The sequence below is a fragment of the Pseudophryne corroboree genome, chromosome 5, assembly GCF_028390025.1.
Source record: "Pseudophryne corroboree isolate aPseCor3 chromosome 5, aPseCor3.hap2, whole genome shotgun sequence".
NCBI classification, from domain to species: Eukaryota; Metazoa; Chordata; class Amphibia; order Anura; family Myobatrachidae; genus Pseudophryne; species Pseudophryne corroboree.
The window spans coordinates 308,103,617-308,127,685 of NC_086448.1; the positions used below are offsets into that span (position 1 = coordinate 308,103,617).

Sequence of the window (24,069 nt, forward strand, 5' to 3'; positions counted from 1 at the left end):
ACCCATAGCACCCACATATGCAGCACCCCCCACCCCTCCCCCACCCGCGGCACTCCCGACTCTCCCTTACCCGCGGCACCCACATCTGCAGCCCACCCACGGCACTCCCGCCCCTCCCCCCACCCGCTGCACACGCCCCTCCCCCAACCGCGGCACTCCCGCCCCCTCCCCCACCCATTGCACCCACACCTGCAGCACCCCCCTGCACCTCCCCCACCCACAGCACTACCGCCCCTCCCCCACCCGCGGCACTCCTATTACTAATAGGCGCGCATATGGAGAATGTGTACCCCTGACGGGGGCAACAATTGAATAGCCCTGGTGGGCATCCAATATGTTTGAGCCAAAACAATTGATTGAATTTACTCCTATGTATGGGATGAAAAAATAAATAAAACTTGTATTAGAAACAGTGGCTCATGCAGGGGGGTTTCCGAGTACCTGGAAACCCCCCCTGATGAGCCGAGTTATCTTTTTGAGACGGAGACAGCTGTGTCTCCGTCTCAGCAAAAAACCTGAAACCGCGATCGGGTGCGGAGCTGCAGAAACTACAGAGAGCTAAGTGCTCTCTGCTTACAGTCATGAATGTCCCGGGGGCCGGCGGCTTCCTCCGTCCTCACACGTCCGCCCCTCTGCTCCCAGCCCACTGTGTACAGTATATGTAAGTTTTACTGTATATGTAAGTTTTACTTTGTTTCTGTGTGTATTTGTATGGTATGTACAGTATGTATGTGGGTTTGTTTGTGCTTGTGTATGTATGTATGTATGTATGTATGTATGTATGTATGTGTGTTTGTTTGATTACATGTTTGTGTATGTATATATGTGTGTTATATGTGTGTGTGTATATATATATATATATACATACATATACATATATACACATATACAGTTCAGATATGCAAGTGGTGATATCGGGACTCCAGCTGCAGCAAAATAAATCCAGTAGACGGCGGTGCTTATTCCAACGTTTCAGTTTATTTTCAAACTGTTTCCATACAAAAAAAACAACCATACGTGTTCTCACCTCTATAGGATAACATTCAGTGATCTCTATGCCGCTGTACCTGCAAACGCCGTCCACTCCCGATGACGTCAGAGATCACTGAATGTTATCCTATAGAGGTGAGAACACGTATGGTTGTTTTTTTTTGTATGAAAACGGTTTGAAAATAAACTGAAACGCTGGAATAAGCACCGCCGTCTACTGGATTTATTTTGCTGTAAATTACATCCTGAGAGTGCCACCCGCATATCTGTACTGTATTCTAGCCGACACCTGGGTATTTATTTATGTATGGATGGAGTGCAGATTGTCCGGGACTAATATATATATATATATATATATATATACAGTTGTGCTCAGAAGTTTACATACCCTAGCAGAATTTGTGATTTTCTGGCCATTTGTCAGAGAATATGAATGGTAACTCACAAACTTTTCTTTCACTCATGGTTAGTGGTTGGGTGAAGCCATTTATTGTCAAACAACTGTGTTTACTCTTTTTAAATCATAATGACAACAGAAACTACCCAAATGACCCTGATCAAAAGTTTACATACCCTGGAGATTTTGGCCTGATAACCTGCACACAAGTTGACACAAACGGGTTTGAATGGCTACTAAAGGTAACCATCCTCACCTGTGATCTGTTTGCTTGTAATCAGTGTGTGTGTGTATAAAAGGTCAGTGAGTTTCTGGACTCCTGAAAGACCCTTGCATCTTTCATCCAGTGCTGCACTGACGTGTCTGGATTCTGAGTCATGGGGAAAGCAAAATAATTGTCAAAGGATCTGCGGGAAAAGGTAATTGAACTATATAAAACAGGAAAGGGATATAAAAAGATATCCAAGCAATTGAGAATGCCAATCAGCAGTATTCAAACTCTAATTAAGAAGTGGAAAATGAGGGATTCTGTGGAAACCAAATCACGGTCAGGTAGACCAACAAAAATTTCAGCCACAACTGCCAGGAAAATTGTTCGGGATGCAAAGAAAAATCCACAAATAACTTCAGCTGAAATACAGGACTCTCTGAAAAAAAGTGTGTTTCAAGATGCACAATAAGGAGGCATTTGAAGAAAAATGGGCTGCATGGTCGAGTCGCCAGAAGAAAGCCATTACTATGCAAATGCCACAAAGCATCCCGCTTACAATACTCCAAACAGCACAGAGACAAGCCTCAAAACGTCTGGAACAAAGTAATTTGGAGTGATGAGACCAAAATTTAACTTTTTGGCCACAACCATAAACGTTACATTTGGAGAGGAGTCAACTAGGCCTATGATGAAAGGTACACCATTCCTACTGTGAAACACAGAGGTGGATCGCTGATGTTTTGGGGATGTGTGAGCTACAAAGGCACTGGAAACTTGGTCAAAATTGATGGCAAGATGAATGCAGCATGTTATCAGAAAATACTGGAGGAAAATTTGCACTCATCAGCCCGGAAGCTGCGCATGGGACGTACTTAGACGTTCCAACATGACAATGATCCAAAACACAAGGCCAAGTCGACCTGTCATTGGTTACAGCAGAATAAAGTGAAGGTTCTGGAGTGGCCATCTCAGTCTCCTGACCTCAATATCATTGAGCCACTCTGGGGAGATCTAAAACGTGCAGTTCATGCAAGACAGCCCAAGAATTTACAGGAACTGGAGGCTTTTTGCCAAGAAGAATGGGCAGCTTTACCATCTGAGAAAATAAAGAGCCTCATCCACAACTACCACAAAAGACTTCAAGCTGTCATTGATGTTAAAGGGGGCAATACACGGTATTAAGAACTGGGGTATGTAAACTTTTGATCAGGGTCATTTGGGTAGTTTCTGTTGTCATTATGATTTAAAAAGAGTAAACACAGTTGTTTGACAATAAATGGCTTCACCCAACCACTAACCATGAGTGAAAGAAAAGTTTGTGAGTTATCATTCAAATTCTCTGACAAATGGCCAGAAAATCACAAATTCTGCTAGGGTATGTAAACTTATGAGCACAACTGTATATATATATATATATATATATATATATATATATATATATATATATATATAAAAATATATAAAATGATGAATGGCATTACTGACTAATACCGCAGAATGACGGCACTCATAGAGACTGGTAAATCATAGAAAATCAGCACAGGACGCTGTAACTGTTTGACAACGTTTCAGAGTTACTGCAGACTCTGAAACGTCGACAAACAGCTACAGCGTGCTGTGCTGATTTTCTATGGTTTACCAGTCTCTGAGTGCCGTTCTGTCTCCATATATATGCATGTGTGTGTGTGTGTGTATATATATATATATATATATATATATATAATATATTACAAATACATACACATATACATACACACCCAGCCACGGAAACCCCCTTAGCTAAATCCTGCGTTTGCCCCTGAGAAAGAATACTGTATCATTAATGATCTCACACATTTTGGGCTCCACAACATTTTTTATTTGGTACAATTCTGTAAGCTTACTGTGTATAATATCCTTTTTTTTGGTGGGTTGGGAGAGGTGGCTAAGAATTGAAGAAAAAAATAAAGATTACTATGTATGGTGTGAAGAAAATAATCTCATTATGCGTGAATTATGAAGAGCTCTAATAATTTACAGCTAAGCTCTAGGACAAAAGTCTTCCCTTGAGAGAATTTATTCCATGCAGAGCACTTCCAGACATCGGAGTTCTAGTCCACGGTCACAGGCTTCATACTACAGTACATATATCATACTTGCCTCGGCAGCTGAGAAAAATACCATCATAGCCCTTCAAATTGTCTGCACATCGCAGATAAAGGACTTAAAATATGATTTCGAAATTCCATTTCATAGAGAATTACAATGAAAAAATTAGATCTCACTGTGGAGCACAGTGGAATAAATAGTACTGAGTTGTAGTTTTTAAACTATGAACTATTCTTAATATATTTATTTGAGGACAATAGTAAAGGTGTGTACACATGGTGAGATAAATCTGTAGGATTTTGACTATATAGTCAAAATCTTATGAAAAGTTAGTGCATATTTCAAGGTGTTAGGCAGCTTGCGATACAGATTCGGGCCCGATGCGCGCTCCTGTGGGGTCGGTATTGCAAGGCTAGATAGACTGTGCAGGCAAGTCGATCTTGACTATCTAGTATACTATCTAGTACAAAGTATAGTCAAATTTGGCACTTAGTCAAAATCGTACACAGACAAAATCTCAAGCACAGATAGTCAAAATCTGTACAATCTGTGCTATCAGGGCTCTGGGGGAATTCAAGGGAAATCGCATAGTCAAAATCGGGCATAGCAATGATCTCACAGTGTGTACACACCTTTAGACAGTGATCTTAAGTGAGCCAAAGAGAATTACTACTAGAGTATAAATATGTATAAATATATTCCAATGTTTATCAAGTCAGCCTAAATATTTTCGTTATGGACCTACCGTAGATTTGCATTTTTTATTTTTAGCCTTAACATATGCATTTCCCTACTATGGGGTCTATTCAATGCGTGTCGGATCCTCTCCGACGGAGAGTATCGAACAATGCAGTATTCAATTTGCGGGCAAATCCGACTGGTTTTGCCCATTTTCGACCATACCAATCCAAGTCGGATTGACGTTGTTGAAAACAGGAATAAAACCTGTCGGATTTGGCCGCAAATCCGACATAACACGTGGATCCACAGCTATTCTGCTGATCCACGTGTTTTCAGACAAGTCGGAATTGCCGACAAGTCGGAAAAATGGCAGCCCCATTGAATATGTCAAATCCTGATTCGACAAAAAAATTTCGGAAGCTGCCGCCTTTCCGACTAGACGGCAATTCCGTCATTCATTGAATAGACCCATATGAATGTGTCCATATCTGGAATTCTATATATTTTAAGGTGTCCATCACACTAGTGTAAGGTGCCCATACACTAGTGTGATTTTGCCCGATTTCATACGATTCCGACGTTTCGGGCTGATAAATCGGATGAAAACTGGCAGATCGCATGTGTTTTAACTCTGATCTGATCATATGCGTGGTCCCGTGTGCATCGGATCGGAGCCGGAGATCGCAAGTACTGCACTATAGATATATCAGATCCCGCAGGCATGGCAGGGATCGCATACGATACATTGTATGCAAAAGGACCACATACTATGTATCGTATGTGATCCTGCCGCCCGGGAACCTGCCAGGCAGCTCAAGGAAAATCTTATGCGACTTCTCCCTCAGAAAATTTGCATAAGTGCATGGCCACCTTTGCGGACCCTTACATCATAATAATCAGCACAGGGGCGTGCAAACATAAATTGTGTACTCTGAAGTTACAACCTGATAATGCCTACTGAGGTACACTTCTACTGGTACTGGAGGCGTGGATAGTTGATGATGATGATGATGATGATGACAACAGCAGCAGCAATATCCCCTCCAACTTATAGTTCTTAATTTGTTAGTAGCTTTTTTATATCAAGTATTGGCTATCTATTCAGATTACTTATCTGTTATTTCACTTTAGACAACTGCAGGAAAGAAGATTCCTGTTGGATTTAAAAAAAACACCAAAAGACAGATGTATTAGTATTACATTTTATATGTAAAATTAAAATGTATTGATAACAGCATAACAACAGCATTACTACAGTCTTGTGAGGTGTAAGTGGTCATCTTTTTAGAAAAGTAAGACAAAACATGTAAGTACGTTGTTTTTGTTGGTGACTGAGGAGAATGTGTGTTGGGATGCATAGGGGTAAATTTACTAAAGCTTCTAAAACAGAATTGGTGATGTTGCCCATAGCAACCAATCAGATGCTGTCTATCACTTCTGTATTGCCTTTTTAGAAAATGATAGCAATTCTCTGTTTCAGAAGCTTTAGTAAATGTACCCCACAGTCTATCAACCTGACAAATATATGATCATTTTAGTTAATGGCTAATGGAATTCAGGATGCTGAGGTTATGTGGATGTAGAGTGTGATACCCAGGTATCTGTTATAGTGATGGGATGCAATAGATACTTTTTCTTTTACCTGTAGGTTAGGTTTCTTTGTTCTTTACCACAGGTTTCTTCGCGCTTCCACAGACTAGTTAGAAGAAGTCTACTCAGAGAAACTTACTGCTACTTTTTAAGCTTTCCTTAATGTCAAATTGCAATCTTTGAAGCATAAAGTATACAACGGTGAATAATAAACATATTTTATTATACAAGAAGAGATGATTTCAAGAGTCGTTCCTTCAGCAATTTCTTGAATACAATTCGTTAAACTGAATAACCATTGCTCTACCATAGCAGTAATGATTGTAACTGAATGTTTGGTTATAAACACTTCAATTAGCAGTTCAATATCAGTTGGCGATAAAACTTATTCAAACAAGTCAATAACCATTTTGCCACACAAGTCAATGAATATTATTCTCTCTTAGTCACTTTTACCTTATAACATAACTACCCCCATTACATTAAACCCACACAGTTCAGCTGAGGCTATTAAAGAAGGTGCACGTTGAGTACCTTATTCTGGCTGTATCCAATAGGGATATAGGGCATTAAGCAACTGTTATTAAGAAAAAGGGGAATGTTCTCTCTCTTGGCCGCTGCCTGTGTAGCTACTCCTTTCTCTCAGCTCCTCCTGTCCGTACAACTTGCTAAGATGGCCGCCATTCAACTGCCAACTGTCCCAGCACACAGCTGTAACTGCCACATCACAAGCCAGATCTCTCCCTGGGATCCATATGCCTCTTGCTGACTGGTCAGTGTCCTAGTGCCAGTGCAGCACTCAGGGAACAGTTAACTCTTTCACTGCCATCTGTTTCATAATATCCAGCCAGGGCTACAGTCAGCAGGGTAAAGTCACACCACAATTTGTGACAGCTCCAATGGGGTGTCACAAGAGAGGATCTTCTAAATCTGCTAAGGGATATAACATAATTTACACAACACTGTACTATACTGTACTGTATATATAGCACAGTATAATAAGGTATGGAAGTTTGTGCAGCATGGATGTCAATCTTCAGTTCACTGGTGGATTTCCCACTATGCATCACATCCTAAGTAGGCCGCTGGCCTGGTGGAGCCACACAGAGGCCTGCTCATTTCTTTTTTTTTAATTTGCATTACGACTTATTTCTCTGACGTCCTAGTGGATGCTGGGAACTCCGTAAGGACCATGGGGAATAGCGGCTCCGCAGGAGACTGGGCACAACTAAAAGAAAGCTTTTAGACTACCTGGTGTGCACTGGCTCCTCCCACTATGACCCTCCTCCAAGCCTCAGTTAGTTAGATTTCTGTGCCCGGCCGAGCTGGATGCACACTAGGGGCTCTCCTGAGCTCCTAGAAAGAAAGTTTATTTTAGGTTTTTTATTTTACAGTGAGACCTGCTGGCAACAGGCTCACTGCATCGAGGGACTAAGGGGAGAAGAAGCGAACCTACCTGCTTGCAGCTAGCTTGGGCTTCTTAGGCTACTGGACACCATTAGCTCCAGAGGGATCGACCGCATGGAACTGGCCTTGGTGTTCGTTCCCGGAGCCGCGCCGCCGTCCCCCTTACAGAGCCAGAAGCAAGAAGAGGTCCGGAAAATCGGCGGCAGAAGACATCAGTCTTCACCAAGGTAGCGCACAGCACTGCAGCTGTGCGCCATTGCTCCTCATGCACACTTCACACTCCGGTCACTGAGGGTGCAGGGCGCTGGGGGGGGGCGCCCTGAGCAGCAATAAAAACACCTTGGCTGGCAAATATATCACAATATATAGCCCCAGAGGCTATATATGTGATAAATACCCCTGCCAGAATCCATAAAAAAGCGGGAGAAAAGTCTGCGAAAAAGGGGCGGAGCTATCTCCCTCAGCACACTGGCGCCATTTTCTCTTCACAGTGCAGCTGGAAGACAGCTCCCCGGGCTCTCCCCTGTAGTTTGCAGGCTCAAAGGGTTAAAAAGAGAGGGGGGGCACTAAATTTAGGCGCAATATTGTATATACAAGCAGCTATTGGGAAAAATTCACTCAATATAGTGTTAATCCCTAAATTATATAGCGCTCTGGTGTGTGCTGGCATACTCTCTCTCTTTCTCCCCAAAGGGCTGTGTGGGGTCCTGTCCTCAGTCAGAGCATTCCCTGTGTGTGTGCGGTGTGTCGGTACGGCTGTGTCGACACGTTTGATGAGGAGGCTTGTGAGATGGCAGAGCAGATGCCGATAAATGTGATGTCGCCCCCTGTGGGGCCGACATCAGAGTGGATGGATAGGTGGAAGGTATAAACCGACAGTGTCAACTCCTTACATAAAAGGCTGGATGACGTAACAGCTATGGGACAGCCGGCTTCTCAGCCCGCGCCTGCCCAGGCGTCTCAAAGGCCATCAGGGGCTCAAAAACGCCCGCTCCCTCAGATGGCAGACACAGATGTCGACACGGAGTCTTACTCCAGTGTCGACGAGGTTGAGACATATACACAATCCACTAGGAACATCCGTTACATGATCCCGGCAATAAAAAATGTGTTACACATTTCTGACATTAACCCAAGTACCACTAAAAAAGGGTTTTATGTTTGGGGAGAAAAAGCAGGCAGCGTTTTGTTCCCCCATCAAATGAGTGAATGAAGTGTGAAAAAGCGTGGGTTCCCCAGATAAGAAACTGGTAATTTTTAAAAAGTTACTGATGGCGTACCCTTTCCCGCCAGAGGATAAGTTACGCTGGGAGATATCCCCTAGGGTGGATAAGGCGCTCACACGTTTGTCAAAAAAGGTGGCACTGCCGTCTTAGGATACGGCCACTTGAAGGTACCTGCTGGTAAAAAGCAGGAGGCTATCCTGAAGTCTGTATTTACACACTCAGGTTCTAGACGGAGACCTGCAGATAGTGCTGCTGCAGCGTGGTCTGTAACCCTGTCAAACAGGGATACTATTTTGCGAACATAAGACGTCGTCTTAAATATGAGGGATGCACAGAGGGATATTTGGCCGGCTGGCATCCAGAATTAATGCAATGTCCATTCTGTCAGGAGGGTATTAGAGACCGACACTGGACAGGTGATGCTGACTTTAAAAGGCACATAGAGCCTTATAAGGGTGAGGAATTGTTTGGGGATGGTCTCTGGGACCTCGTATCCACAGCAACAGCTGGGAAGAAAAATTTTTACCTCAGGTTTCCTCACAGCCTAAGAAAGCACTGTATTATCAGGTACAGTACTTTCGGCTTCAGAAAAGCAAGCGGGTCAAAGGCGCTTCCTTTCTGCACAGAGACGAGGGAAGAGGGAAAAAGCTGCACCAGTCAGCCAGTTCCCAGAATCAAAATTCTTCCCCCGCTTCCTCTGAGTCCACCGCATGACGCGGGGGCTCCACAGGCGTAGCCAGGTACGGTGGAGGTCCGCCTCAAAAATTTCAGCGATCAGTGGGCTCGCTCACAGGTGGATCCCTGGATCCTTCAAGTAGTTTCTCAGGGGTACAAGCTGGAATTCGAGGAGTCTCCCCCCCGCCGTTTCCTCAAATCTGCCTTGCCGACAACTCCCTCAGGCAGGGAGGCTGTGCTAGACGCAATTCACAAGCTGTATTCCCAGCAGGTGATAGTCAAGGTGCCCCTACTTCAACAAGGACGGGGTTACTATTCCACACTGTTTGTGGTACCGAAACCGGACGGTTCGGTGAGACCCATTTTAAATTTGAAATCCTTGAACACATACATAAAAAAATTCAAGTTCAAGATGGAATCGCTCTGGGCGGTTATTGCAAGCCTGGAGGAGGGGGATTACATGGTATCCCTGGACATCAAGGATGCTTACCTACATGTCCCCATTTACCATCCTCACCAGGAGTACCATCAGATTTGTGGTACAGGATTGCCATTACCAATTCCAAACACTGCCGTTTGGACTGTCCATGGCACCGAGGGGCTTTACCAAGGTAATGGCAGAAATGATGATACTCCTTCGAAAAAAGGGAGTTTTAATTATCCCGTACTTGGACGATCTCCTTATAAAGGCGAGGTCCAAGGAGCAGTTGTTGGTCGGAGTAGCACTATCTCGGGAAGTGCTACAACAGCACGGATGGATTCTATACATTCCAAAGTCACAGCTGGTTCCTACCACACGCCTACTGTTCCTGGGGATGGTTCTGGACACAGAACAGAAAAAAGTGTTTCTCCCGCAGGAGAAAGCCAAGGAGCTGTCATCTCTAGTCAGAGACCTCCTGAAACCAAAACAGGTATCGGTGCATCACTGCACACGAGTCCTGGGAAAAATGGTAGCTTCTTACGAAGCAAAATTCCATTCGGCAGGTTCCATGCAAGAACCTTTCAGTGGGACCTCTTGGACAAGTGGTCGGGATCGCATCTTCAGATGCATCGGCTGATAACCCTGTCTCCAAGGACCAGGGTATCTCTACTGTGGTGGCTGCAGAGTGCTCATCTTCAAGAGGGCCGCAGATTCGGCATACAGGACTGGGTCCTGGTAACCACGGATGCCAGCCTTCGAGGCTGGGGGGCAGTCACACAGGGAAGAAATTTCCAAGGACTTTGGTCAAGTCAGGAGTCGTCCCTACACATAAATATTCTGGAACTGAGGGCCATTTACAATGCCCTAAGTCTGGCAAGGCCTCTGCTTCAAAACCAGCCGGTACTGATCCAATCAGACAACATCACGGCAGTCGCCCATGTAAACCGACAGGGCGGCACAAGAAGCAGGATGGCGATGGCAGAAGCCACAAGGCTTCTACGATGGGCGGAAAATCACGTCTTAGCACTGTCAGCAGTGTTCATTCCGGGAGTGGACAACTGGGAAGCAGACTTCCTCAGCAGACACGACCTACACCCGGAAGAGTGGGGACTTCATCCAGAAGTCTTCCAACTGTTGGTAAACCGTTGGGAAAGGCCACAGGTGGACATGATGGCGTCCCACCTAAACATAGATATTGCGCCAGGTCAAGGGACCCTCAGGCAATAGCTGTGGACGCTCTAGTGACACCGTGGGTGTACCAGTCGGTTTATGTGTTCCCTCCTCTGCCTCTCATACCCAAGGTACTGAGAATAATAAGAAAATGAGGAGTAAGAACGATACTCGTGGTTCCGGATGGGCCAAGAAGAGCTTGGTACCCAGAACTTCAAGAAATGATATCAGAGTACCCATGGCCTCTACCGCTCAGACAGGATCTGCTACAGCAGGGGCCCTGTCTGTGCCAAGACTTACCGCGGCTGCTTTTGACGGCATGGCGGTTGAATTCCGGATTCTAAAGAAAAGGGCATTCCGGAGGAAGTCATTCCTACGCTGATAAAAGCCAGGAAAGAAGTAACCGCAAACCATTATCACCGTATTTGGCGAAAATATGTTGCGTGGTATGAGGCCAGGAAGGCCCCAACAGAGGAATTTCAGCTGGGTCGTTTTCTGCATTTCCTACAGTCAGGAGTGACTATGGGCCTAAACTTGGGTTCCATTAAGGTCCAGATTTCGGCTCTGTCGATTTTCTTCCAGAAAGAACTGGCTTCACTGCCTGGAGTTCAGACATTTGTAAAGGGAGTGCTACATATTCAGCCCCCTTTTGTGCCTCCTGTGGCACCTTGGGATCTCAACGTGGTGTTGAGTTTCCTAAAATCACATTGGTTTGAGCCACTTAAAACTGTGGATTTGAAATATCTCACGTGGATGCTCATGTTATTGGCCTTGGCTTCGGCCAGGCGTGTGTCAGAAATGGCGGCTTTGTCATGTAAAAGCCCTTATCTGATTTTCCATATGGATAGGGCAGAATTGAGGACTCGTCCCCAGTTTCTCCCTAAGGTGGTATCAGCTTTTCACTTGAACCAACCTATTGTAGTGCCTGCGGCTACTAGGGACTTGGAAGATTCCAAGTTACTGGACGTAGTCAGGGCCTTAAAAATTTATATTTCCAGGACGGCTGGAGTCAGGAAAACTGACTCGCTTTTTATCCTGTAGGCACCCAACAAAATAGGTGCTCCTGCTTCTAAGCAGACTATTGCTCGCTGAATTTGTAGCACAATTCAGCTGGAGCATTCTGCGGCTGGATTGCCGCATCCTAAATCAGTAAAAGCCCATTCCACGAGGAAAGTGGGCTCATCTTGGGCGGCTGCCCGAGGGGTCTCGGCTTTACAACTTTGCCGAGCTGCAACTTGGTCAGGGGCAAACACGTTTGCAAAATTCTACAAATTTGATACCCTGGCTGAGGAGGACCTTGAGTTCTCTCATTCGGTGCTGCAGAGTCATCCGCACTCTCCCGCCCGTTTGGGAGCTTTGGTATAATCCCCATGGTCCTTACGGAGTTCCCAGCATCCACTAGGACGTCAGAGAAAATAAGATTTTACTCACCGGTAAATCTATTTCTCGTAGTCCGTAGTGGATGCTGGGCGCCCATCCCAAGTGCGGATTGTCTGCAATACTTGTATGTAGTTATTGCCTAACTAAGGGTTATTGTTGAGCCATCTGTTGAGAGGCTCAGTTATATTTCATACTGTTAACTGGGTATAGTATCACAAGTTATACGGTGTGATTGGTGTGGCTGGTATGAGTCTTACCCGGGATTCAAAATCCTTCCTTATTGTGTCAGCTCTTTCGGGCACAGTATCCTAACTGATGCTTGGAGGAGGGTCATAGTGGGAGGAGCCAGTGCACACCAGGTAGTCTAAAAGCTTTCTTTTAGTTGTGCCCAGTCTCCTGCGGAGCCGCTATTCCCCATGGTCCTTACGGAGTTCCCAGCATCCACTACGGACTACGAGAAATAGATTTACCGGTGAGTAAAATCTTATTTTTATTTTGTTGTAACTGGTGGGGCTGCCTTATCTGTCCAGAGGCATAGGACCGTCCCTGAAATAGAAGAAGACAAAGCTGGCAGTGTCTTGTGTGGGAGGGTGGCCAACAATTCTGTGCAAGGGGGTGGCCTGACCCTAAATCCAACATTATTTTTAGTGCTGACAAACTGGTAACCAAGTGGATGATGAGTGCAGATAGAGAGAGAAGGTTTGTAGATACATAAATGGGGAAAACTGTTTGGATAGTAAAGAAGTGAAGAGTATTAATATTTCACTTGAGGAGAGGAAGGATAAACATTTTTGACTACAAGGTACATATTGTTACACAGAGAGCTCTATCAGTGAAATGTTATTTTGTGACGTGAACTTGGGCAAAGGCTCTATCGCTCTATCCCTATTTAAGTAAAAGCCAATGGAGACATCAAAGATTCACCAGATCAACCCCACTGTGCATACTGACTTCCATAGACCCTATCAGCACAGTGGCTAACCTTTATGAAGTGGCTAAAAGTCATCTTGAGATAGGAAAAAAAGAGAGACGAGGCGGAAAACAGGTCTGAGGGTCCCAAAGCTGGGTACGCACTAGAAAGATATATAGTTTGTTTGAGCGATGAACAAGATATCTGTTAGAGATGAGCGCCTGAAATTTTTCGGGTTTTGTGTTTTGGTTTTGGGTTCGGTTCCGCGGCCGTGTTTTGGGTTCGAACGCGTTTTGGCAAAACCTCACCGAATTTTTTTTGTCGGATTCGGGTGTGTTTTGGATTCGGGTGTTTTTTTCAAAAAACACTAAAAAACAGCTTAAATCATAGAATTTGGGGGTCATTTTGATCCCAAAGTATTATTAACCTCAAAAACCATAATTTACACTCATTTTCAGTCTATTCTGAATACCTCACACCTCACAATATTATTTTTAGTCCTAAAATTTGCACCGAGGTCGCTGTGTGAGTAAGATAAGCGACCCTAGTGGCCGACACAAACACCGGGCCCATCTAGGAGTGGCACTGCAGTGTCACGCAGGATGTCCCTTCCAAAAAACCCTCCCCAAACAGCACATGACGCAAAGAAAAAAAGAGGCGCAATGAGGTAGCTGTGTGAGTAAGATTAGCGACCCTAGTGGCCGACACAAACACCGGGCCCATCTAGGAGTGGCACTGCAGTGTCACGCAGGATGTCCCTTCCAAAAAACCCTCCCCAAACAGCACATGACGCAAAGAAAAAAAGAGGCGCAATGAGGTAGCTGTGTGAGTAAGATTAGCGACCCTAGTGGCCGACACAAACACCGGGCCCATCTAGGAGTGGCACTGCAGTGTCACGCAGGATGTCCCTTCCAAAAAACCCTCCCCAAACAGCACATGACGCAAAGAAAAAAAGAGGCGCAATGAGGTAGCTGACTGTGTGAGTAAGATTAGCGACCCTAGTGGCCGACACAAACACCGGGCCCATTTAGGAGTGGCACTGCAGTGTCACGCAGGATGTCCCTTCCAAAAAACCCTCCCCAATCAGCACATGATGCAAAGAAAAAGAAAAGAAAAAAGAGGTGCAAGATGGAATTGTCCTTGGGCCCTCCCACCCACCCTTATGTTGTATAAACAAAACAGGACATGCACACTTTAACCAACCCATCATTTCAGTGACAGGGTCTGCCACACGACTGTGACTGATATGACGGGTTGGTTTGGACCCCCCCCAAAAAAGAAGCAATTAATCTCTCCTTGCACAAACTGGCTCTACAGAGGCAAGATGTCCACCTCATCATCACCCTCCGATATATCACCGTGTACATCCCCCTCCTCACAGATTATCAATTCGTCCCCACTGGAATCCACCATCTCAGCTCCCTGTGTACTTTGTGGAGGCAATTGCTGCTGGTCAATGTCTCCGCGGAGGAATTGATTATAATTCATTTTAATGAACATCATCTTCTCCACATTTTCTGGATGTAACCTCGTACGCCGATTGCTGACAAGGTGAGCGGCGGCACTAAACACTCTTTCGGAGTACACACTTGTGGGAGGGCAACTTAGGTAGAATAAAGCCAGTTTGTGCAAGGGCCTCCAAATTGCCTCTTTTTCCTGCCAGTATAAGTACGGACTGTGTGACGTGCCTACTTGGATGCGGTCACTCATATAATCCTCCACCATTCTATCAATGTTGAGAGAATCATATGCAGTGACAGTAGACGACATGTCCGTAATCGTTGTCAGGTCCTTCAGTCCGGACCAGATGTCAGCATCAGCAGTCGCTCCAGACTGCCCTGCATCACCGCCAGCGGGTGGGCTCGGAATTCTGAGCCTTTTCCTCGCACCCCCAGTTGCGGGAGAATGTGAAGGAGGAGATGTTGACAGGTCGCGTTCCGCTTGACTTGACAATTTTGTCACCAGCAGGTCTTTCAACCCCAGCAGACTTGTGTCTGCCGGAAAGAGAGATCCAAGGTAGGCTTTAAATCTAGGATCGAGCACGGTGGCCAAAATGTAGTGCTCTGATTTCAACAGATTGACCACCCGTGAATCCTTGTTAAGCGAATTAAGGGCTCCATCCACAAGTCCCACATGCCTAGCGGAATCGCTCCGTGTTAGCTCCTCCTTCAATGTCTCCAGCTTCTTCTGCAAAAGCCTGATGAGGGGAATGACCTGACTCAGGCTGGCAGTGTCTGAACTGACTTCACGTGTGGCAAGTTCAAAGGGCATCAGAACCTTGCACAACGTTGAAATCATTCTCCACTGCGCTTGAGACAGGTGCATTCCACCTACTATATCATGCTCAATTGTATAGGCTTGAATGGCCTTTTGCTGCTCCTCCAACCTCTGAAGCATATAGAGGGTTGAATTCCACCTCGTTACCACTTCTTGCTTCAGATGATGGCAGGGCAGGTTCAGTAGTTTTTGGTGGTGCTCCAGTCTTCTGTACGTGGTGCCTGTACGCCGAAAGTGTCCCGCAATTCTTCTGGCCACCGACAGCATCTCTTGCACGCCCCTGTCGTTTTTAAAAAAATTCTGCACCACCAAATTCAAGGTATGTGCAAAACATGGGACGTGCTGGAATTTGCCCATATTTAATGCACACACAATATTGCTGGCGTTGTCCGATGCCACAAATCCACAGGAGAGTCCAATTGGGGTAAGCCATTCCGTGATGATCTTCCTCAGTTGCCGTAAGAGGTTTTCAGCTGTGTGCGTATTCTGGAAAGCGGTGATACAAAGCGTAGCCTGCCTAGGAAAGAGTTGGCGTTTGCGAGATGCTGCTACTGGTGCCGCCGCTGCTGTTCTTGCGGCGGGAGTCCATACATCTACCCAGTGGGCTGTCACAGTCATATAGTCCTGACCCTGCCCTGCTCCACTTGTCCACATGTCCGTGGTTAAGTGGACATTGGGTACAACTGCATTTTTTAGGACACTGGTGAGTCTTTTTCTGACGTCCGTGTACATTCTCGGTATCGCCTGCCTAGAGAAGTGGAACCTAGATGGTATTTGGTAACGGGGGCACACTGCCTCAATAAATTGTCTAGTTCCCTGTGAACTAACGGCGGATACCGGACGCACGTCTAACACCAACATAGTTGTCAAGGCCTCAGTTATCCGCTTTGCAGCAGGATGACTGCTGTGATATTTCATCTTCCTCGCAAAGGACTGTTGAACAGTCAATTGCTTACTGGAAGTAGTACAAGTGGGCTTACGACTTCCCCTCTGGGATGACCATCGACTCCCAGCAGCAACAACAGCAGCGCCAGCAGCAGTAGGCGTTACACGCAAGGATGCATCGGAGGAATCCCAGGCAGGAGAGGAATCGTCAGAATTGCCAGTGACATGGCCTGCAGGACTATTGGCATTCCTGGGGAAGGAGGAAATTGACACTGAGGGAGTTGGTGGGGTGGTTTGCGTGAGCTTGGTTACAAGAGGAAGGGATTTACTGGTCAGTGGACTGCTTCCGCTGTCACCCAAAGTTTTTGAACTTGTCACTGACTTATTATGAATGCGCTGCAGGTGACGTATAAGGGAGGATGTTCCGAGGTGGTTAACGTCCTTACCCCTACTTATTACAGCTTGACAAAGGGAACACACGGCTTGACACCTGTTGTCCGCATTTCTGGTGAAATACCTCCACACCGAAGAGCTGATTTTTTTGGTATTTTCACCTGGCATGTCAACGGCCATATTCCTCCCACGGACAACAGGTGTCTCCCCGGGTGCCTGACTTAAACAAACCACCTCACCATCAGAATCCTCCTGGTCAATTTCCTCCCCAGCGCCAGCAACACCCATATCCTCCTCATCCTGGTGTACTTCAACACTGACATCTTCAATCTGACTATCAGGAACTGGACTGCGGGTGCTCCTTCCAGCACTTGCAGGGGGCGTGCAAATGGTGGAAGGCGCATGCTCTTCACGTCCAGTGTTGGGAAGGTCAGGCATCGCAACCGACACAATTGGACTCTCCTTGTGGATTTGGGATTTCGAAGAATGCACAGTTCTTTGCTGTGCTGCTTTTGCCAGCTTGAGTCTTTTCATTTTTCTAGCGAGAGGCTGAGTGCTTCCATCCTCATGTGAAGCTGAACCACTAGCCATGAACATAGGCCAGGGCCTCAGCCGTTCCTTGCCACTCCGTGTCGTAAATGGCATATTGGCAAGTTTACGCTTCTCCTCCGACAATTTTATTTTAGGTTTTGGAGTCCTTTTTTTTCTGATATTTGGTGTTTTGGATTTGACATGCTCTGTACTATGACATTGGGCATCGGCCTTGGCAGACGACGTTGCTGGCATTTCATCGTCTCGGCCATGACTAGTGGCAGCAGCTTCAGCACGAGGTGGAAGTGGATCTTGATCTTTCCCTAATTTTGGAACCTCAACATTTTTGTTCTCCATATTTTAATAGGCACAACTAAAAGGCACCTCAGGTAAACAATGGAGATGGATACTAGTATACAATTATGGACTGCCTGCCGAGTGCAGACACAGAGGTAGCCACAGCTGTGAACTACCGTACTGTACTGTGTCTGCTGCTAATATAGACTGGTTGATAAAGAGATGTCTATGTAACTATGTATGTATAAAGAAGAAAGAAAAAAAAACCACGGTTAGGTGGTATACAATTATGGACGGACTGCCTGCCGAGTGCAGACACAGAGGTAGCCACAGCCGTGAACTACCGTACTGTACTGTGTCTGCTGCTAATAATATAGACTGGTTGATAAAGAGATGTCGTAGTAGTATGTATGTATAAAGAAGAAAGAAAAAAAAACCACGGTTAGGTGGTATACAATTATGGACGGACTGCCTGCCGAGTGCAGACACAGAGGTAGCCACAGCCGTGAACTACCGTACTGTACTGTGTCTGCTGCTAATATAGACTGGTTGATAAAGAGATGTCTATGTAACTATGTATGTATAAAGAAGAAAGAAAAAAAAACCACGGTTAGGTGGTATACAATTATGGACGGACTGCCTGCCGAGTGCAGACACAGAGGTAGCCACAGCCGTGAACTACCGTACTGTACTGTGTCTGCTGCTAATATAGACTGGTTGATAAAGAGATGTCTATGTAACTATGTATGTATAAAGAAGAAAGAAAAAAAAACCACGGTTAGGTGGTATACAATTATGGACGGACTGCCTGCCGAGTGCAGACACAGAGGTAGCCACAGCCGTGAACTACCGTACTGTACTGTGTCTGCTGCTAATATAGACTGGTTGATAAAGAGATGTCTATGTAACTATGTATGTATAAAGAAGAAAGAAAAAAAAAACCACGGTTAGGTGGTATACAATTATGGACGGACTGCCTGCCGAGTGCAGACACAGAGGTAGCCACAGCCGTGAACTACCGTACTGTACTGTGTCTGCTGCTAATATAGACTGGTTGATAAAGAGATGTCTATGTAACTATGTATGTATAAAGAAGAAAGAAAAAAAAAACACGGTTAGGTGGTATACAATTATGGACGGACTGCCTGCCGAGTGCAGACACAGAGGTAGCCACAGCCGTGAACTACCGTACTGTACTGTGTCTGCTGCTAATATAGACTGGTTGATAAAGAGATGTCTATGTAACTATGTATGTATAAAGAAGAAAGAAAAAAAACCACGGTTAGGTGGTATACAATTATGGACGGACTGCCTGCCGAGTGCAGACACAGAGGTAGCCACAGCCGTGAACTACCGTACTGTACTGTGTCTGCTGCTAATATAGACTGGTTGATAAAGAGATGTCTATGTAACTATGTATGTATAAAGAAGAAAGAAAAAAAAACCACGGTTAGGTGGTATACAATTATGGACGGACTGCCTGCCGAGTGCAGACACAGAGGTAGCCACAGCCGTGAACTACCGTACTGTACTGTGTCTGCTGCTAATATAGACTGGTTGATAAAGAGATGTCTATGTAACTATGTATGTATAAAGAAGAAAGAAAAAAAAAACCACGGTTAGGTGGTATACAATTATGGACGGACTGCCTGCCGAGTGCAGACACAGAGGTAGCCACAGCCGTGAACTACCGTACTGTACTGTGTCTGCTGCTAATATAGACTGGTTGATAAAGAGATGTCGTAGTAGTATGTATGTATAAAGAAGAAAAAAAAACCACGGTTAGGTGGTATACAATTATGGACGGACTGCCTGCCGAGTGCAGACACAGAGGTAGCCACAGCCGTGAACTACCGTACTGTGTCTGCTGCGACTGGATGATAAATGATATAAAAAATATATATATATCACTACTGCAGCCGGACAGGTATATATTATATATTATATAATGACGGACCTGCTGGACACTGTCTGTCAGCAGAATGAGTTTTATTTTTATAGAATAAAAAAAACAACAACACACAAGTGAAGTCACACGACGAGTGTTTAACTTTTTCAGGCAATCACAATATAAGTATACTACTAACTATACTGGTGGTCAGTGTGGTCAGGTCACTGGTCAGTCACACTGGCAGTGGCACTCCTGCAGCAAAAGTGTGCACTGTTTAATTTTAATATAATATTATGTACTCCTGGCTCCTGCTATAACCTATAACTGGCACTGCAGTGCTCCCCAGTCTCCCCCACCCACAATTATAAGCTGTGTGAGCTGAGCAGTCAGACAGATATATAATATATATAGATGATGCAGCACACTGGGCTGAGCCTGAGCAGTGCACACAGATATGGTATGTGACTGAGTCACTGTGTGTATCGCTTTTTTCAGGCAGAGAACGGATATATTAAATAAACTGCACTGTCTGGTGGTCACTCACTATATAATATTATGTACTCCTGGCTCCTGCTATAACCTATAACTGGCACTGCAGTGCTCCCCAGTCTCCCCCACAATTATAAGCTGTGTGAGCTGAGCAGTCAGACAGATATATAATATATATAGATGATGCAGCACACTGGGCTGAGCCTGAGCAGTGCACACAGATATGGTATGTGACTGAGTCACTGTGTGTATCGCTTTTTTCAGGCAGAGAACGGATATATTAAATAAACTGCACTGTCTGGTGGTCACTCACTAGTAAACTCTCTGCACTCTCTACACTTCTACAGTACTCCTCCTAGTCCTAAGCTCCAGTAAATCTCTCTCTCTTATAATCTAAATGGAGAGGACGCCAGCCACGTCCTCTCACTATCAATCTCAATGCACGTGTGAAAATGGCGGCGACGCGCGGCTCCTTATATAGAATCCGAGTCTCGCGAGAATCCGACAGCGTCATGATGACGTTCGGGCGCGCTCGGGTTAACCGAGCAAGGCGGGAGGATCCGAGTCTGCTCGGACCCGTGAAAAAAACCATGAAGTTCGGGCGGGTTCGGATTCAGAGAAACCGAACCCGCTCATCTCTAATATCTGTAGCAGATTGGTGGATATATACACCCTATATGTCTGTGAACAACGTCGTTCACAGACATATCACATCGGCCCTGCAAGATATATGTGAAAGATATACATCAAAATGTCTGAACATGTGACCCGCTGACCGCCCAGGCACTAACTGCAGGGACCGCTGACAATGACATCACAACTGAGCAGGACACCTTATCTTGGTAGCGTGTTCTCAGCGTAAGAATTGAAGATCCACGCTTGTATCACTGTGAGAAGCAGTGATACAACAGAAAAGATACCAAGGCTACAGCGCGTATTAAAGACTAAAACTCACAGTATGTAACTAACTCTCTGAAGCCAGCTATACATCAGGATGATGCGTAGCCAGCTGATCTAACGGGCGATGGGATCCTACTTCGGCAAGTGCATACACACTTGCACAATGCAGGAGACGATGGCCCGATCTAACATGCCATGCTGCATTTGGCAGCATGGTATCGTTAGCGATATCTTCTGGTTGACCCTGCAGCAGAGTTACCAGGAGATGTTGCCTGCCATCGCGGGAGCGCGCAAATCAGGCATACACACTTAACGATATGTCCAATTTGTCATTCCTTTTTGCCCAGAAACAACAAATTGAACCAATTTCGTTCTAGTGTGTACCCACCTTATAACGCTGAATTCTAATGGAACTATATCACTGCTAACTATATCAACACTAAATAATTATGACATCACTGCTACCCAATTCCAACTTTTGCCCTCACTATACTTACGCAAATATTATGTTGAGTACATTATTAGAATATTAATATCACCTCCCAGAAGAAGGCCCCCAAGGGCTGAAACGCGTTGGAGAACACAAGCATCTAACTACCACGAAGCACCAAGTAGCATTAACCAGGACCACAGCAACGGCTTAGAGCACCACAAGCCGCGACGCGGTCACATGACTGGAAGTACCCGTGAGCACCGGAGTACACGGAGAACACCGGCGGTAGAGGACAGCGTGCTGAGGCAAGGAGGATCCAGGTGAGTTCTGTAAGAGGGAAGGAACACGGCAATTGGCTCCGGCAGGAGTATCCTATCACCCAGACCAACACCCACCTACAGCAGTGAGCTGCGCCAGTGTATGACCCTAACGGGTAACACCACAGGCAGTCGCACTGCCTATGGCAGGGCCGGTCTGGAGCCCCTGGTACACTTTGCACGCCCCAACCTATATCCTCCCGCCAGAAGCATACAATCAAGCACCCCTGGGCGAACAACTGGCCACAACTGAAGGTGCACAGGACAGATAACAGATAAGTGAGATGGGTGTGGTATAAAAGATAGACAGTGTCTAGTTAGACAGTCAATAGATAGACACCATATGTTAGACAGACATTAGGTCGACAGGGGCAAAAGGTCGACCGGGTCAAAAGGTCGACATGAAAAAGGTAGACAGTACAATAGGTCGACAGTGTCAAAAGGTCGACATGAAAATGGTTGATATAGAAAAGGTAGACACCATGTTTTTTGCATTTTTGTGGTTTGTGTGGATAGTTTTGTCATCTGGGACCCCCAATTGTAGAAAGCCATACCCTCGCGGGGCTCGCTGCGCTCGCCAAAAACATGTTACATTTAAAAAAAGACATTTGTCTATCTTTTTTATGTCGACCATTTTCACGTCGACCTTTTGACCCTGTCGACCCTTTGGACTGTCTACCTTTTTCATGTCGACCTTTTGACCCTGTCGACCTAATGTCTGTCTATCATATGGTGTCTATCTATTGACTGTCTAACTAGACACTGTCTATCTATCAACCGGATACCAAGCGAGATGCCACTATCTGTAAGAGTGAATTTATTTGGTTCGATATTTCTACCGCAATAACAGGCGGATAAAGCCTAGTTGAGTTGCACATAGACGTAAGGAGACAAGAGACTCTAATAACCGCAGCACTGCACTGTATAATGTGTACTCTATGTGATCCACTGCACTACGGCAATTGATAATTTGTATTGTTGACAATCCTGATAATTATGTTTGTATACATTGTGCTTAATACTATATACAACGTAATGACAGCATTGTTTAAAGCAACAGCATTATTTTCTCTGTGTTCATTGCAGCATTACCAGTTCACCACAAGTAAGGGGCTGAGAGCAGTTGGTCATCAGGTTGCCGGCTGTCGGGATCCCAGGCACAGTATACCGGTGCCGGAATCCCAACAGCCAGCATACCGTCACTTTTTCTACCTCTTGGGGGTCCACGACCCCCCTGGAGGGAGAATAAATAGCGTGGCGCGCCACCATGCCCACAAGGGGCTCATTTGCGCTCGCCACGCTGTCAGTATGCTGGCGGTCGGGCATACCCTACTACACCCGCTATAGACCTGTGTACTATTTAGAATATTAACGATATATGCCAGTGGTTTTTTGAATCACAGCGCCCTAGAGTATCAGAATTTTTTTCATGGCACCCCTAGGCCAAATGTTTCTTATTGAGAAATTTAGAATGAAATGTTAAATTAAATGAATTGTGTTTATATGTCATCCTTAGGTTTGATTGTGTGGTGAGGGACAGGAATTGCTTCTGTTTGTCCACATATTTTATGATTGGCAGCCACCAGTGCTGGTTTTGCCTATTACATTGACCATAAATAATTTTATTTGGTCCTGGACCACCAATCCAAGGCACCCCTGCAAGTGTCCAGAGGCACCCCAGGGAGCCACGGCACACAGTTTGAGAACCACTGCTATATGCCATATATCCAAAATCATATAGTTACACCAAATTCATCAATAGAAAGCTCTATTTAGTGCTGTAGACATATACATCTATATTACTGACAAATCAAATTAGCAGCAATAAACAAATTATTTCCAAAACCTTGAAACACTATACTTACTCAACTATAAAGACAAAGGACATTTTCTTTTGTTACTAGAAACTATACAGTACTAGTATTGCCAGCAGAATCTCTAATTAAATCAGATGACTGCGTGCTACACTAATTAAGTACCAGAGTTTAATTTGATCTCTATTCAGCAGACCTCGAAGCACTTCTTACTCTACATAACTGCACAGAGAGAAGGCTAAAATGAAAACTGTGCCCATACAATTATACAAGATGAACAGAAAGAGAGAACAAAACACTAATTATGAGCTTCAGTGGGGAATCCAGTGACAGGTATGGACATATCTTTAATGCAATGGAATCAGTGGCGTAACTACTGCCCCCGCAGTCCTCGCGGTGGCTTGGGGGTAGAGATGGCTACTGACTCACTGTCTCAACACAGTGACTCGAATCATCAGGAAGTATGAATGATTCGAGTCACTCACTGTTTAATGAGTCGAGACAGCTGCAGCAGCAGCCTCTCTCAGCCAGAGGGAGGAAACTCAGTGGGGTATATGCAATTCACGGCGAATCGCGGCAATTTTTCGCCGTTTTTTTTTCCGACTCAATTCGCCAGGTGAATTCCGGCAGGTGCCTGCCGGAATTCACCATATTCAATGAAAAACGGATTCGCCAGAATCGCGGGCGAAAATCGGC

At 45.3% G+C, this 24,069-nt stretch overlaps 1 protein-coding gene across 10 annotated transcripts in view; it reads right to left on the reverse strand.

Moving 5' to 3' along the window:
* The window catches only part of HECW1 (HECT, C2 and WW domain containing E3 ubiquitin protein ligase 1), a 785,299-nt gene that overhangs the window by 511,455 nt on the left and 249,775 nt on the right, over positions 1-24,069 (reverse strand). For 2 of the 10 annotated variants that reach the window (XM_063922475.1, XM_063922476.1), the window contains exon 1: positions 6,492-6,706. The exons of 5 other annotated variants lie outside the window; for them this stretch is intronic. Coding sequence is in view for 2 of the 5 variants with exons in the window: in XM_063922476.1 (XP_063778546.1) it covers positions 6,492-6,527 (36 nt within the window). In the remaining 3 variants the exon portion in view is untranslated. Of the gene's footprint in view, positions 1-5,311; positions 5,521-6,009; positions 6,135-6,491; positions 6,708-24,069 lie in introns of those variants that run through there. 3 more of the 10 variants (XM_063922473.1, XM_063922474.1, XM_063922466.1) reach the window with 3 other exon arrangements.